This window comes from Pipra filicauda, unplaced genomic scaffold, assembly GCF_003945595.2.
Source record: "Pipra filicauda isolate LSUMZ 115617 unplaced genomic scaffold, ASM394559v2 scaffold8_size5757611_pilon, whole genome shotgun sequence".
Lineage (NCBI taxonomy): Eukaryota > Metazoa > Chordata > Aves > Passeriformes > Pipridae > Pipra > Pipra filicauda.
The window spans coordinates 5,650,657-5,666,388 of NW_024105087.1; the positions used below are offsets into that span (position 1 = coordinate 5,650,657).

Here is a 15,732-nt window from a genome sequence, read left to right on the forward strand (position 1 = left end):
CTTTGTTCTTCCTTATCCATATCTAGAATGATAAATGTCTTGGAGTAGCATTAAGGAGAGAAGGGGAACCTCACCTTTAAGGCTGTACGTGGAGCCAAGCCACACTGGCATCCTGAAGGTCCGATGTCTGAACCCTCACGACTCTCCCATAGGCTGGAAACATGTACAAAGTGGTGTCAAGCCTTGAAGTCTGTGTGGCATACTTACCTTGAACAGGTCATACACATTCAACAAGTCCACATCTATGTTCCAAAAGGCTTCTGACAACACCATTCTCATCCTGTCGTAGCAATAGGTGACAGGGAACTACTCTGGGTCTTCATGCTTTCCCAGTTTCCCCACCTCTTTTCTCCAACTTCCGCATCCAACCCCACATCTCCCTTCTTCCACCCCATCTCACCTCCTCAAATTTCAGCCACAGGAATCCCAAATCCTAGGGTCTCTATCTTGTCTCCTCCCCTGAAAGCACTTCCCTACTCTCCACTTTTGCTCCTTACACACAAAACCCACAAAAGTTTGGAGCTGCCACATTTAATGGATCCAATTATGGACCAACTGCCCCACAGCACCTGCCTGAGCACAGGCCTCGCCTCAGAGCACAGGAAGTTTTGGTAGCTCACCTTACTTGAGAAAGGGGCACCATGGCCCCAAAGCACAGCAGAAAGTGGTGAAGCACTCCCTGGCCAGCAGCTCATTACAGCAGCCTGTGTGGCTCAGCTGCCACAGGAATAGAGACAGCTGTTGGGGGCTGCCTGGCAGGGCTGCATGGGATTCAGGGATTCACACATGCCTGCCTGCATCCAGCTTCCCTCCCCTCCTTGGAAGATCACTCATCAAGGCGCAGAAGTGGGGCAAGAGATGATCCATATACACCAGGTATATGAGTCAGATAACCATCTTTTATTTGGGTTTCTTTTCTTGTTTGTTTGGTTTTTTTTTTTTTGTTTTGTTTCTTTTTCTTTAAAAGTGGTGTTAACATCAGGTCTTTCTCTACATTTTCAGAGCTCTGTACAGGTCTTAAAAGGAAATAAGCAATGCTTAATGTACAAAGTAAAACCAGAAAGCTAGAAAAATCTGAATAAAATGGAGCAAGTTGCTGTCAGGGATACAGTACAAATTAGTAATTAGACGTCATCTGAAGTGCAATACCACTGCAGTAAGGATGAGTTAAGGAATGAAATAAAAATACTCTATTTTAAACAAACAGTATATATATATATATTTATATGTATATATTTTACAGATAGTAGACCCAGTGATATCTGTAGAATTGTAAAAACATATTTACAAATAACTTTTTTTTTTTTTAACATTACATATACATCAGCACCATAGGAAGAAAGAAGAAAAAAAACAACCCCAAATCGAATAAAATCTACTTTCTAGTACTTGATCCCAGTATGGAGTATTTGGAGGAAGCTTTACAAAGACAACAGAGACTTGTCTTCATCACCATTTATTCACCAAAGTCTGACTCTCCCTGATGCGCAGGGACTTGCATTTTGCTGCCACATGGTGGTTGTGCGTTTCTAAACCTTCCTTTCCCAGCTCTGGCACCCAAGGAAGGGATGCTGTGCCACCCCCAGCGTTGCCCCCCATCCAGCAGGCTGGGGATGGCTCCCCACCCTGTCACAACTCCATCACACAGCGCTGGACAGATGTGTGCCTGACACACACAGAGACACAGCACCTTGGTTACTGTTTCTCTCAATGTTTGCCTCTCCCTTCCATTCTGACCAAGAGGTGCTTACACTCAAGACCGACCAAAAACTTTGGCTGGTGCTCCCTTACGCTGACTTAGGGCCCAACCTGGCTCCTTGCTGAAGCAGAGACAGGCAAACCTTGATGGTCTTCAACAGGAACTGGAATTGGTCCTTGTGTTTTAAAAAGGGGTTGGCTAAAAGATGCAACTAAAGCTGTTTTAAAAAAATATATCAGCCGGGGCAAGCTGGATTGACAGCTCACCTTGAGCACATTAAAAATGCAGCTTGTCCTGCTGATATCATAGCATTTAAAACAGGTAATTCCCTTCCTCTAGGAAAGCCCTGCAAGGTGATACTGTGCAAAAGGGAACCCAATGGGGCGCTGAGATGGTTCCAGGCCCATTTGCTCCCACTCTTTGATGTGATGCATATCTGTACTCCACAGGGAAAGGCAGGATGTGAAACTGCAAAGTGCCAATGCCCTCAGCCTCCGTGGATTTTAGCGGCTCGGCACTTCACACCGCTGGGCCCAAGGAGAGCAGCACACAAGGAGGTAATTGGTAGCTGGAGAGGTGGCACTGATAGTCATACACTTTTGCTGCAGAGCACAGCTGATGGCTAATGGAGGCCAGCACTACGTCAGAAGATAGTAGTCCAAAAGTTCTGGACTCTGGATCACGTTAACATTTTTTATGCACCGCTATATAACCTGATAAGCAGCTCTCAGCTGAAAACACTAAAAAGATTCGAGGTTTGGGAGAACACCTTTCCTCAGCCTCTGACTGCAGCTTGGGAACTGCTGCTTTACACATTCAGAATGGCTGGTGACTTGATATTGTGCGAGATATATCACAACTTCATTACAGTGCTGGTCAGCACTGGTCCACACAGTGGAGATAGTGATACATTGCTATCACGTAAAACCTTAGTTGGGCAGAGCCCATGTTTGTAATATCAGTTATTTTACCCATTCATGAACGGTCTTTACAGTAGTCCTTCACTGGCTCCTGTTCTTCAAAAGCTGCATTGAATTTTATTCCAGCAAACCAGAGAGATTAGACCAAACATCTGTTTAAAACTGAACATAGCCCATCGAGAGACCAGACATCCCGGGGTAATACTACCTGCTAAACTTGCATTTTTCAAATGAGGAAGAGAAACTCCTTCTGTATGCCAGATCCTCACTGTATGTTTTCTCATGCCTGTTTTCTCATCCCCTGCCTGCTCCTTTGTGGCTCACCTGAAAAAAATTGCAGCCAGCTCACCTTGTTTTACATTTAAGGACAGGAGGGGAGGGAAGTGAACTGAGAACATACTGTGAAGGAAGGAGAGGGAGGGACCCGCTCAGGACCTATGCTGATGTCTCTTGGTACCTCTCAGCCCTTTAACGCCCCCAGGCAGCAGGTACATGCCAAAGTGCTCTGACAGGGAAGCACTATTGCAAGTCCCAAGGGGACTAAGCAGCTCATTAAGTTAACCCACCCACGTAAGCTGTCTCCAGCAGCAGTCCCATAATCAAACTGTCCTCACAACACTGACAAATTTAATATTCTCCTGCACTTGTACTGAAGTTTTATCTCTGGAGTGAAAATGGTGATCTCCCTGTGATTTGTTCAGGTTTATCACGTGAGTGCTGCACGTTCCCTTACGACAGCCCAGACCCCACGGCTCACTGAGACCTGCCTACCCCCAGGGTTAAGCCCATTTCTGACCAGGGCTTGTGCAATTGCCCATGGACATCTGTGGGCTTTGCTCCAGGCTTTTCATCTGCTCCCCTGAAAGCTGCAGTGTTCACAGTTATATGAGGTGGGAGACATTGGGAGCACCCCATACCACTATGCAATGAAACCTCATTTGAAGAGGGGAAAGAACAAATTTTCCCAACCAGAGGCATCAGCTGGCCTTTCCAGTTTCCCCACTCTGCCTCATACAGACACAAAGTGGGCACTGCCATACAGCAAAGGTTGCCTGGTAGAATGCCTTGAGATGCCAATGTTGTCATCGTCCCCTGAATCTTCCAAGGTTGGCTACAGATCAGCTCAGTTTGCATGATTAAAAACAACAGAAAACAAAACAACCTCAAACCAAAACAATTCAAACAAAAAACCAAAACCAACCATCCAGGGATGGGGAGAACATCCAACTCTCTCTTTTCGTTTTCAAATGTAACAACCAAAGCTCCAGACTGTACAAGCCCATTCACTGGGGGTTTCCAAACAACTCATCAAGTTCTTGTATCCACTCATCCCCTGGTCCGCTCTTAATGATGGAGTCCACGAGGTCTGCGCCCTCTGCTAAACTGGAGAATGACCCCCCTGCTCCTTCACTGCTGTAGTTGTAAGGTATGTCCTGAGTGGGATTCCTCTCGTATGCTTGGCCTTGGCTGCTCTGAGCGAAGTTACCACCTGGCATTTGCTGCGTCGGGGGCTGGCTGAAGCCTGGCATGGTGGGGACCCCTTGGCTGATTGCTGACATCACCATGGGCCTGGCCTGGCTGGCTGCCTGTTGCCCAGGTAGTGGTTGCAGCAACTGTCTTCCCAGAGCCGGGTTCAGGGCTCTTACTGTTCCACTTGTGTCCACAACTGTCTGATTAAGCCCCTGTGGGAAGTGCTGCTTGGACAGCCGTGGCTGCCCAGACTGCATCGCGTACGTGGTGCCGTTATTGAAGGGCCCCATTTCACCGCTAGTCCTTCCAGGGATGCCTTGCAAGCCTCGCTGTTGCCAGTTTTGTGTTCCTTGAGGGACAGTCCCCATCAGGTTCTGAAGTCGTGGTGCTTGTGGCCTTGGTAAGACCTGGCCCACAGGTCCTTTCATCTGCTGCTGATGCTGGGGAAGAGCGGAGTTTACCAGCATGTTCTGACCAAAACTGCCAACCATTCCCACCGCTTGTCCGGAGGCAGGCTGCCTCGTCCCCTGGCCTGCATTATGTGCCATGTTTATGCTGCTTTGGTTTGGGTGCTGCAACATTTGGCTCATCCCTGTGCTCATACTGTACATTCCCGGCTGGCTGGAGGAGGCGTTGCTGTAAGGAGCCATGCCCACATCCGACTGGCCCGCAGTCGTGGGCAGCGTGCTCGGGTTCTGGGAGGGACCCATTGCCATCATGCTCGCGTTCTGGGCCATCATTCGGGATGTCCTCATGTTCTGGAGTGCTGCTTGGTTTCTCACAGCTGCTATATCCTGGGGTGAACCTACGCCAAAAAGGGAGGAAGGTAAGAAAAAAGCCACAACCCTGTAAACCTTAATTAACACGTCTTTGCACAAGAGAGAATCTGTAGGAGCCTTTTGCAATGCAGTAGGATTTCAGATTGCTGTGCTTTCCAAGTGAATAAAACAACCTTTCATGTGAAGGTCAGCAGAGAGCCAGAAGGTTACCCATCCTTGGGAGATGTGCTTGCTGCCTAATGTTTACTGCCTTTCAGAGGCTACATGTTCCCCACCTCACCTTGGCTGCAGCCTCTGTCCTGACTTGCCAAATTCCCTCTCCCGGAAGGTGAGAGCCAACACAGCTCCAGTGTTGTTCCTAAACAGGAATCGCCCAATGGTGTTGTGTATTCGATTGGTGAAGCAGGACACTGCTCAGCAGAGAATTCCATTCCAACCTAATTTCTCTTCAGGCCTAACATGAGGATGGCAAGGTTAAAAGGCCAATGATTTACTCACTAAGTAATTCTCAATTAGGACAATTTTGGGATGTGTACCCAAAGGGATTCATGACTTCAGATTCTTGAAAAATCAAGGCAACACAACTGGATGTTTAATATATGATTACAGCCAGGGTTGCCTCCCTGGTAATAACCTAATCAAGTATCTAAGCTTGATGGTCACAGGAGCCACAGGGCTAAAATAGGCTTTTCTCTTACTTTGTTAGGACTAGGGATTAAATTTTTAAAAAGTGACTTGGGAGTCAAAGTCCCCTGTAAAGAGTAAATGTGAGCCTTTCTTTTTTGTGTGTACTTTTTCTCCCCAGGATCCACTACAATGTGCACCCTGCTCTGTGAAAGAAAAGAAAAAAGACTCTAAGATTTTAAACTTGCATATGCCCTGTGATTCAGTAGCACTTATCCTCTTCAGCTACACCCAGTTCAGCTTCTAGGAAGCAAATGGGAAAGACTTCATGGTCTTCAGTGGCAGCAAAGCAACTGAACTTCAGTTTACCATTTAAAGCTCTCTTTTAAATATCTCCATTGTCTCTCGAAAGTAAGCCTTGAAAATGGAAATGTCAGGCTCAGAAGGCCAATCAATTTTTTAATAGCTCAGGAGGCATAAATGAATGGATTTTCTATAGCATTGCTACTGATTAAGTCTATGGAAAGAAGAAAAATTGGGGTTTTGTGGACATTTAAAGCAGAGAGAGTGTATTAGTGAATCAATACTATAAGCACATTTTACTTCACCTTAGGCCAGTGATGGGAAACCAGAAAATCCTAACCTTGTTAAATTCCACACCGTGGCAGATAACTGAGCCATGTTTGCATCTTCCTTTCAAGGGTAGGGGGGAGCTATTGATTTCTGGGAAGCCAATAGGCTTCTGTATTTACTATCTTTATTTAAAAACAATTACCTGGAGCTCAGATTATGCCATGTAGGTTTGAGTCACTGCTATACCGGACTAAATACAATACTCTGCAGGTGAAGCTCAGAGTGCACGAGGCACACAATTGCTCCCGGCTCAAATGTTATTGAATGCAAGGCATAAACATAAAATGGTTGCTTTAAAAGTTCAGAACTGTACAACAGAATGTGAATGTTCTTAAATCAGCCCCTATTTGTTGTCCCTCAGTGGCAGACAACATATCTGAACATTCATGGAGAGTGGAGAATACTGGTCCCTGTTATTCATGCTGGCTTGGTTTCCATGAGAAATGGGTCTGGATAAAGGAAGTGCCATTTCTATAGTTTAGCACATAATGCAGAGGATACATCTCCCTTTTACTGCAGCATGATAAGCTTCTGAAGGATGCTTTTAGCTCCAGCATATAGATAAATGAAACATTTTGTAGCATGAAGAGAGACCATCTGGATCACACTTGAACAGGGCACATGTAGCAGCAGCCTTGCTATCAAACCACTTTCTTAATGATTGGCACCGGGGTCCCCTTGATTTTTCTTAATTTAGATCATCTCCTTTGATGATTAGAAACAGTCTCTTTTTAAGATGACTCCAGCAAGTGCTGAAGATACAGATCATGTTGAAATCTTAATGCATCTTTAGCTAGTTTTTAATTGAAAATGGCAGCTGAAAAGCTCCAAAGGAGCCACTAACAGCAAGTGGGTTCACATACTACTTTTGTTAACTACTGTGCTTGGTGTAAGAGACAGGAGATCAGACAAGGAGTAGTTAAAAGAGAGATGCAACAGATTTTAAGATTTTGGGCCACCTTCCAGCCTCATTTACACATAACCTACTGCACTGGATTACATTCATGTGACTGAATAGGAAAAAATGGTGAACTACTTATATTAGCTCATTTATGAAAATTAATTCCTTGCTCTGTCAGATTAGCCTAAACTCCCTTCTCTGTTTCTTTTAAATAATACATATGAAGGAAAGGTTTCAAAGAAGTATTAATGCAGAAAGATTGTACATGTGCATCTCAGTGTGTGGCAGTGCACACACACTTTCTGATTTTGCAAATGAATTATTGGGGGATAAAAATCATTTCATACAGAACTTATACTGCCAAAGATAAAAATGAGTAGGCAATTAGAAGAAGCCACCCTGATATATATCAGCAGAAGGTGTGGCTGCCTGTTCGTGTCCTGGGAACCAGAACTGTTGCAGTTACATGACACTATCATGAATATATAGTGCAAGTGTGTGTTCATTTCATGTCTATTGAGAACCCATGGTTAGTGAACACATTCAGATGATCCTTTGCACCTAAAAATCTCAAAAAACTTCTTTTCCTGAGCCAAATTATTGTACTTACATCCTTCAGTTACCTGGGAGCACATAAAAATAGGCCTTGTTTTTTTTGAGATAATTAAAAAAAAATCTCTATTTACATCTCAGGTATTTCACTGTGTTTCCCACACCTGACATTGATGAGTCACTTCTCCAGTTAAGGATGCCCTCTCTGAAATTCTCTGCTCATCAAATTAGATAAAGTGGGGAATTAAGAGGGGTAAGACCAAGATACAGTGAGAAATGCTAGCTGAAAAAAAAAAAAGCATCATAAGAGTGGAGGCAAACAAGACAAATCCATTAATGAATCCATGATGTCCAGATGTCAAAGAGGCATAAAAAAAATGCAGCTTTCACTGAAGGGAGCCAAAAGAAAATTATAAACCTAACTGAAGACACAAACCTGGGCATTCCCCTTTGGTAAAATATGTGGTGTGTGCAACAGTCTGTTTTCCTCTTCTGGCACACTGCTTAAACCCTGGTCTTCACAAAATGCATGAGGTTTCATTTCACGCCCCTAGTATAGGGGCATATATTGACTCCAAATTAGGAAAAATAATTTGACTTTTACCTTGGAACTGGTTGACCTGTTGCACTGGATATGGGCTTCGCTGTTGCTGCAGATGCTGCCGAGGCAAATGTGACTGCTGCTGCAACTGCTGAAAATGAAGGAGGGAAAGAAAGCAGAAGAGAAAGAGGTGATTAATTAATTAGTGAGCTGAGAACTGGGCTGGTGGCAAAAGTACTGCAGCAGAACTGCAGCAGTTCTTATCTGGTGAGCTGTTCTGGAGAGACAAGTAGAGTCATCTGAAGAGTCCTTCTGAGAGCACTTGGGCTACTCGGCACGCGGACTCTTTTTGGTTCAAAAAGGAACAAGCACTGAGCTGACAACACCTCTCCTTACTTACAGCCACTTCATCCTGACCTCTACAGCATGAACTGCACTGTTGTCAGGCAGAAAGGAGAGGGAGGGATGTGACTAACTTTGCTCACTGAGGTCTAAGGGCAGCTGTAGCCACACACACTTTCCTTCCCTCATTCCTGCTAAGGTCTAGAAGTTTGTGTTCCTGGTACAAGACTTTCCCTCACCTCTGCACTCAAAACAGTCAGCTGCAAGGAGTACTGCATCCTGACCCAAGCACTGCAGCTAGGACCATTCCTGAGCCAAACCAGAAACGGCTACAAAAGCACATTTCCTCTTGTGCTTCAGTGAATGATATTTGGGGAGCGGCTGACTGCAAAATGCATCTCTCCCTTGATCCAGACCACACTGCTCCTCTGTGGTTGTTTTCTATGAATACTCATGAATACTGTAAAACAGAATCAAGGGTGATTATAAAAGCAGAGAGAGTTTACCAGAGCTTTCAGATGCTAGGGTATGCTCAACTAAGCATTTATTAAAAGGACATGTCTTGCAGCATCATCTGCAGCTCTACAAACACTGTGTCCAAAACCAAGGATGTGTAACAAAGGTAAGAGAATGGGAAAGGTGGGAAAGAAGGAAGTACTAATCCCTGCATTCATAAGCATGTGTTACAGGTCCCAAGCCATGTTTTCCCAGCAAGAGAGGATAAGCCAAGCTTCAAGCAACTGCTGACCCATCAGAATATTATCTAGGTAACATTAGGGGACTGCAACTTCAGTTTTGGGTATGATCTTGTAAGAACTCAACAGTGTGACTTTCCACTGACTTTCTCCTAGGCTGCTTTAAACTACAGCTGAATTAAGCATGCATCACCATTCTGACTGGGTAATTTAACATCCATATTGCAAAGCTCAAGAGCTCAGGAAGCCAGGTGATAGGCTCCAATGCAGGTCTTCCACATTGCCACTGTGAGAGTGGTTATATTGCTCTCCCACTCCAGTCTCTGGCTCTCCCCTTGCTGCTATCTCTCCTTTGTGCTAACCTAACTGCTTGTACTGGCATGCAATAAACCAGATTAAGGAACTGATCTGGGTAAATACTTTTTTATTTTTAAATTAACTAAGGTTACTTTTAACCCACATCCATTCTTTGTCCCACATCAATGCAGCTGTACATAGATTTTGCCAGTGCAAGACTACACTCAGAGCTAGGGGAGAGGACCTGTGCCTGTAGCTGTAGCTGAGTCTGCTTCTACTGGAGTAAACTGATCATGAGATGCCAGGCTAAGAGCTAACTTTCCCACTGCCTAAAATCCCATGCAACTGCCAAATCCACCACTGGGAACACAGGTAATATTTGCCAAGCTAATGGTAGGACTGAGATAGATGCCTCTTCTTTGACAGCTATGGCTGAAATACCACGATAGGAGCCACACAGAGAGAATTACTAAAGGAAAGAATTACTAAAAGGAAAGGCTGGTGTTGTCTGTAGCACTCACACCCTTATACCAGCGAGCACTGCAGTGTTTGAGACAGATGGATACTGTACCTGCTCCGCTAGGATCTGCTGCTGCTGCCTTTGCTCTCGGAGAAACTGCTGTTTCTGCTGCTCTATTACGTGGAGCTGGGCTCTCTGCTCTATCAGCATCTGCTTCATGATGGCTGCCTGAGGCTGGTTCCCTAGGAAGGGACCCCCGGAGCTCGTGCCCGTGACCACATTGCTGGAGCCTGGTGGCACAGAAGGCTGCATTGGCCCTGCGGTCCGCGACAATCCCACTTGGTGCTCCTGTGCAAAGAGAGAGAGAGAAGGCCTCGTTACCTGGGGTTCTCCACAGGCAAGAGAAGTGACAGCTCTTTAAACTGAGGAAGCACTGAATCTGTGGATGAAGTATGGAGCTTGCAGAAAGTGGGTCCTTGGAAAGATGCACATGGCTTGCGACCATGGGCTGTTCCCCACAGGGAACTGGTACCTCTTTTCTCCTGGAGTTTAAAGCCCCTCAGGGAAAGCAAGAGCATTTTATAATTCATTTATAATGAAATAATGAAGTTGTGTGCGAAGGTTTTTTTTCCATGCAGGACATGTAACTTCCGAGTCATGTTTTTCTAAACTTTTTCTCCCTTCTTATGGAGACAAGTACATTTTCTCTTCCTTTCCACTTACCTCTCTTCATAATAACGATTTAAAACACTCCTCATAACAACAATTTAAAACAGTCCTCTGGATTGAGAAGCTAAGGTGTTGGGTGCACATGATGAGCTGGCAGCATTAATTCTCCTTACACTGCTCCAGAACCTCAGGATTTCACCGCATTATGTGTTTATTCGAGATTTCCCTCCCGCAGGACTGGACCAACGTGCGTGGCCGGCAGGACGCAGGACAGGCTCCTTTCCCCCTCCTGCACCCACTCCCGCTTTCTCTTCATGTTCCTCATCCAACTCGCTGCCTTTCAGGGATCGACAGAAGGCCGGGGGGAATTCCAACCTTTGTCCCGACGGAGGGCCGGGATCACCGGGGGACACCGGCAGGTGTCGCTGCCCGCCCGCGGCCGGGCCAAAGCGGGACCGGAGCCTCCCCGGGGCCAGCCTGGACTATTCCCTGCCTCGGGTGCTCCTCCTGCGTGTGAAGAGCCCTCAAAACCTCTTTAATTGATGAATAGGGATGGGTACTCATTTAAAAACACCAACTTGACCTGTATCACTTTAGCACCCTTTGTGTAAAGCCCGCCAGAGTGAGGTTTAGATTCACCTGCTTCACGGACGGGTTTGAGGAATGTCAATTATTGTGTGATTTGGAACGTAGGGAAAGGCGATCTTGCAGCACCTACCCCGACCCAGTCAGTGAAAGGGTTAAAATCAATGCCTGCACGTAGCTTGGGAAATTAGGATCGGCCTTTCTCCATGAAGGTCAGGTTTTCAAGGACCCTTCTGAGGAAATAACAAAATACAATTTGTCCGCATCTCTACTTTGCACGGATATTCCCTGAAGGGCTCTCTGCTGAAAGGCAGTTCTCCGATATTTAGGTTCTTTCCCTTTTTAATATCTACCCTGGTTTGAAAGTTCCCTCCCTGCTCCTTTTTCCGCTTCTCCAGTCCCAACTCATGCTGCACTTTACAACCTGGTCAAGCATGGTCCCTGCAGCGTCCTAAGGGCAAGGGCTGCGGCAGCTGCTGGGGCTCCCCCAAGCTGGGGTGAGGGAATTACAGCTGCTGAGGATCTCTCAGCTCCTCCCGCACTGAGCCCTTTCACCCACCCCTGTCACTGAGCTCCTGCTTTCTTTGCTGTGGGGGGGACACACACAGACATCAGCTGTCTCCAGCAGAGCTGATGGCAAAGGCTTTTTCCTACCACCCCCTGGCCCTCCCCCGACTTCTGATGAAGTCATCAACCTACTGATTGCATAACTGATACACAGGACTATCTTGTGTTATACTGGGAGATGGGCCAACCGCTTCCATTTATAGACAAAAGCAATGCCACGCTGCCAAATAATGGAGCCTTTGCTGCAGCCAGTACGAGGGAAAAAAAAAAAGGAGGGGGAAAAAACCTGGGAGCCAAAGGGCATGCTGTGAAGTGACATCCCTCAGAGCTTCCTCTGCGAGCCTCAGTGCACAGCTGCCTTTGGGGCTGCAGCCCAAGTCCTCTTTGAATTGCCTTCAAAAAAAATCTCCTTACAGAACTACTGTCCTGGCTCTTAATGCACGCACGGGTACGGCTGAGGGACACACTCACTTCACAGTAAAAGCACTCCATTCTCTGCTGGATTATGTTATAAATTAATTCCAGAGTTTAAAAAGGAAGAAAGCTTTGAAAGGAGCCCCACCAGCTGACATGAGCCCCACGCGCTGTGCAGCAGCTGAAGGAAATACGAGAATTATCACAAAGGTGTTACTTCCAGTGCTGTGTGTTTAGTCATTTTGGGGTACACGAGTTTACCTACTCATAACAAAAACTTCATGTTTCTGGTTTTAATAACAGGTTTAAAGCCAGGCCTTCTTCATCTAGATCACCCTCCCACATGGAATATTTCTTCTCCTTTCCTTTTCTTTTTTTTGGCAAAAGCTCTTCCCAACCGATGACGAAAAGCCCTGCTGACATCACTGGGAGCAGCCCTGGGTTGTGTGTCCTGAAAATAAGAGCATAGCCCAGGCAAAAGGTCTCCGCAGGCAGGAAAATGCTCCCTAGTACCTGGGAGCAGAGCTCTTTCCCAAGAGCTTTATCTCTGCAGCCTGGCACTGCTGCTCTCAACGTCCAAGGGTATGGAGATGAAACCTGGTGGTCGGCTGCGTGGCAGGGAACTGGTGATCTACACGGCTGCCTCTTACAAGCCATGGCTGAGATGCAGCCTCACCACAGGAGCCGAGCACCGAGGCAAGCAACTCGGGCTAAGTGCAGCACTCATACAGTTACAGAGCTTCAAAACCAAACTAATCCAAGCTTCACTGACAACGCTCTTTGCTCCTGCTCTGCCTGCCAGCTCCCTCATCCTCCTACTGCACCCGAGCCTTCCGGCCCCTAGACTTCCTGCTCCTCCTCCTCCTCATTCTCTGCCGTTCCTTTCTCTTTCCTACACCCTCTGTCCAGCCTCTGCATTTTCCTTTCTCCACCAACTGGCACTGCTGCCTCGTCCTTCCCTCTCCAGACGCCCCCACCCGCACCTTGGCTACCCAGCCTCTGTCTGCACATCACCCCTGCCGCTGCCTGTGCTGGTCTCCAGCGGCTCATTCCCACAGCCTGACTCACCCTGTGACTTGCGGGGATCCGCAGCAGTGAGGGGACAGCCCAGCTGCTTCCCGCAGGGCCCTGTCCTTGTGTCCACGTGGGTATAGGGGTGCCCTGTGGGGGCACAGGCAGAGAGCGACAAGATGTCCTGGAACGGGAAACACAGGCTATATTCTCAGCCTGTTACATCTGGGAAGATGGTACAGTGTGACTTCTGATTTTTCACTCTGGCTCTTTTTAACACCACCCAAAGCCACTGTGTGCTACTTGCAGGCTGCAAACAGCTCCCTGCTGATAACAGAGTTACAGGCGCTCCAGTCGGGAGCAGCGATGCTGCAGCTCCGCCGCCAGGTACCCACCGCGGGGCAAGCGAGACGCTGGTTACACCAGGGGGGTGATGGCGCCAAGCCCCCTCAGCTGTGCCACAGAGCGACTTCAAATACACGGGCTGGCCCTGGCTAAGCCTCCTGGGAGCCCTCCTGCCCCTGCAGCCTCAGCTGCCCACTTTTAAGGCAGCCCAGGGACAGAATCAGGTGCTTGGCCCCTGGGAGCAAAATCGGGTATTGAAAGAGCCGAGGTGGTGTTCACGGAGCCAAAAAGGAGCCACAGTTTCCAAATGGTCAGCGTAACACTTCTGGCTTGTATAGCTGCATAGCACTAGGAAGATGAACTTTTGTAGGGATGTGGCTGCTTACTTAACACCCGCATGGGAGTTGCCCCTCTGGATAATCCAATCCTTAGTTAAGCAACAGGAGAATAAATCCTGTGTCCTCCCAGTGTATTTCCAGGGCCCTACAGGAGAGACAGGATGCTCCACAGGAGTTCAGAGTGATAAGTGTGCATATATGTGTACAGTTATGCACAGTAAACACAAGTGACTTTAAAAAGAGAACAAAGGGGAGTGGAAAAGATCTTTTCCTCTTTGTCTCAGATCTTACATGCCTCTTCCTTACCATGCAGCAATTTATTCCTTCCACATGTCATTCAATCTCCCAGCTACAGCTAAAAGCAATCACACAATTTTCTTCCAGAACAAGCAGAACAACCACCAGCTGATGCTCTGAGAGCTGGGCAGCTGGGTGCGGGTAAGCACACTCAGGGACAGCCAAGCCTACTCATCGGCCCTCTGTGCCTCATGGTTGGAGTCCTTGGATCTGGAGGAGGCAGCTCTGCTCCTGCTGAAGGCCAGGGGGGCAAAGTGGCACCCCAGGGAAAAGGGGGCTGTTCCAGGCAACTACTGGCAGAAATTTCACATTTGGGAACAAAGTATTTCCCAAAATGCTGAGGGAAACACAGACTGGAAAGCAAGGTCTAAATGTGCAGAACAGACAAACAGACATAATTCCCTGTGCCATTCTGTGGTGTGTGAGTGAATGGGATCCTCAAATATACAAAGAGCAGAAGAGCAAATAGAAGCCAGGAAGGTGGTTTATCCTGCATCCTGCATTAGAAGAATGATACTAGAAAAATGTATACAATCAGGCATCTACATTTTAGAGTCAGAGCAGAAAAGAACACACAAAAATGATTTGAAGCAGAAAGTGTTTGCCAGAGAGTGACTTAAAGAGCTCAATCCATTTAGCCTACCACAAAGAGAACTGAGAGATGCTTTGACCGTGGTGTATAAAAATACCTTTGCGAGGGAAGAAATCCCTTAAAGAGCTCTTTTATCCAGTGAAGAAGGCAAAACCAGATAGAAGGGCTGGAAGCTGAAAAGAGATTCAAATCAGAAAGAAGAATTGCATTTTTACACTATGACTCCATTACACATCAGAAATGGCAGATATCCACATTTTGATGTCTTCAAGGACGACAGCCTTTCTGGATAAAGACAACACAGCGGTGTGAGGGAATGGCCTGTGACATACCAGATAGAACAGCACTGTCTGCTCTCACCTCTGCACAGCTCTGAGCTGCTGCAGAGGCCACTCTCCTGCTTGCACCACACTGCTGCCAGGCAGACAAGCACTGGTTCTGCTCTTAGGCAATGCGCGTGTGTCTGTGTGTGTATGTCTGTGTGCTAAGAATGGGGGGTCTCCAAGCTATTAATGGGATCAAAAATATGACTCCATTTTCATACACTATGTCACAGTAAAATATCATCTCTACCCAGTGTTTTCAGGACAGCCCAAAAGCACATTCCTATACTCCCCCAGAAATATTTCTGTTAAATTCCTGGTAATGTTTTTACTTATTGTGTCTGGCAGGGATCTTAATCCTCCCTCTAAATCAGACTGCCCAGAGCAAAGCCACCTTTCTCAGAATGGTACCATCCGACAGACTAAGGTAATTACAAATCCCTTCATTTCAGACTTCTGGTTTGTTGGGTTTTTTTACCTCGAAAGAGCCAGCATACAGGATGAAGGGACAGAATATGCCGGTTCACAACTCCAGCTCCAGCAGCAGGCTCTGCAGAGCGGATTGCTTCACCTATTTCCTCTGTCATCCAGCCTCAGGGAGGGGCTGCAAACCTCTCCTCTCTCCCCAAGCCCCGGTTGCCATGGTCTTTCATACAGTATCTGAGCAAACAAGATCCC

The 15,732-nt window shown here is 46.9% G+C and overlaps 1 protein-coding gene across 1 annotated transcript in view; it reads right to left on the minus strand.

The window, feature by feature from the left end:
• Window positions 1-903: 903 nt before the first annotated feature.
• Window positions 904-15,732, minus strand: part of MAML3 (mastermind like transcriptional coactivator 3) — a gene marked incomplete at its 5' end in the record, with an annotated part of 88,589 nt that continues 73,760 nt past the window's right edge. The window contains 3 exons of the mRNA XM_039391065.1: window positions 904-4,894; window positions 8,183-8,270; window positions 10,025-10,261. Coding sequence (XP_039246999.1) covers window positions 3,903-4,894; window positions 8,183-8,270; window positions 10,025-10,261 — 1,317 coding nt within the window. The remainder of the gene's footprint in view (window positions 4,895-8,182; window positions 8,271-10,024; window positions 10,262-15,732) is intronic.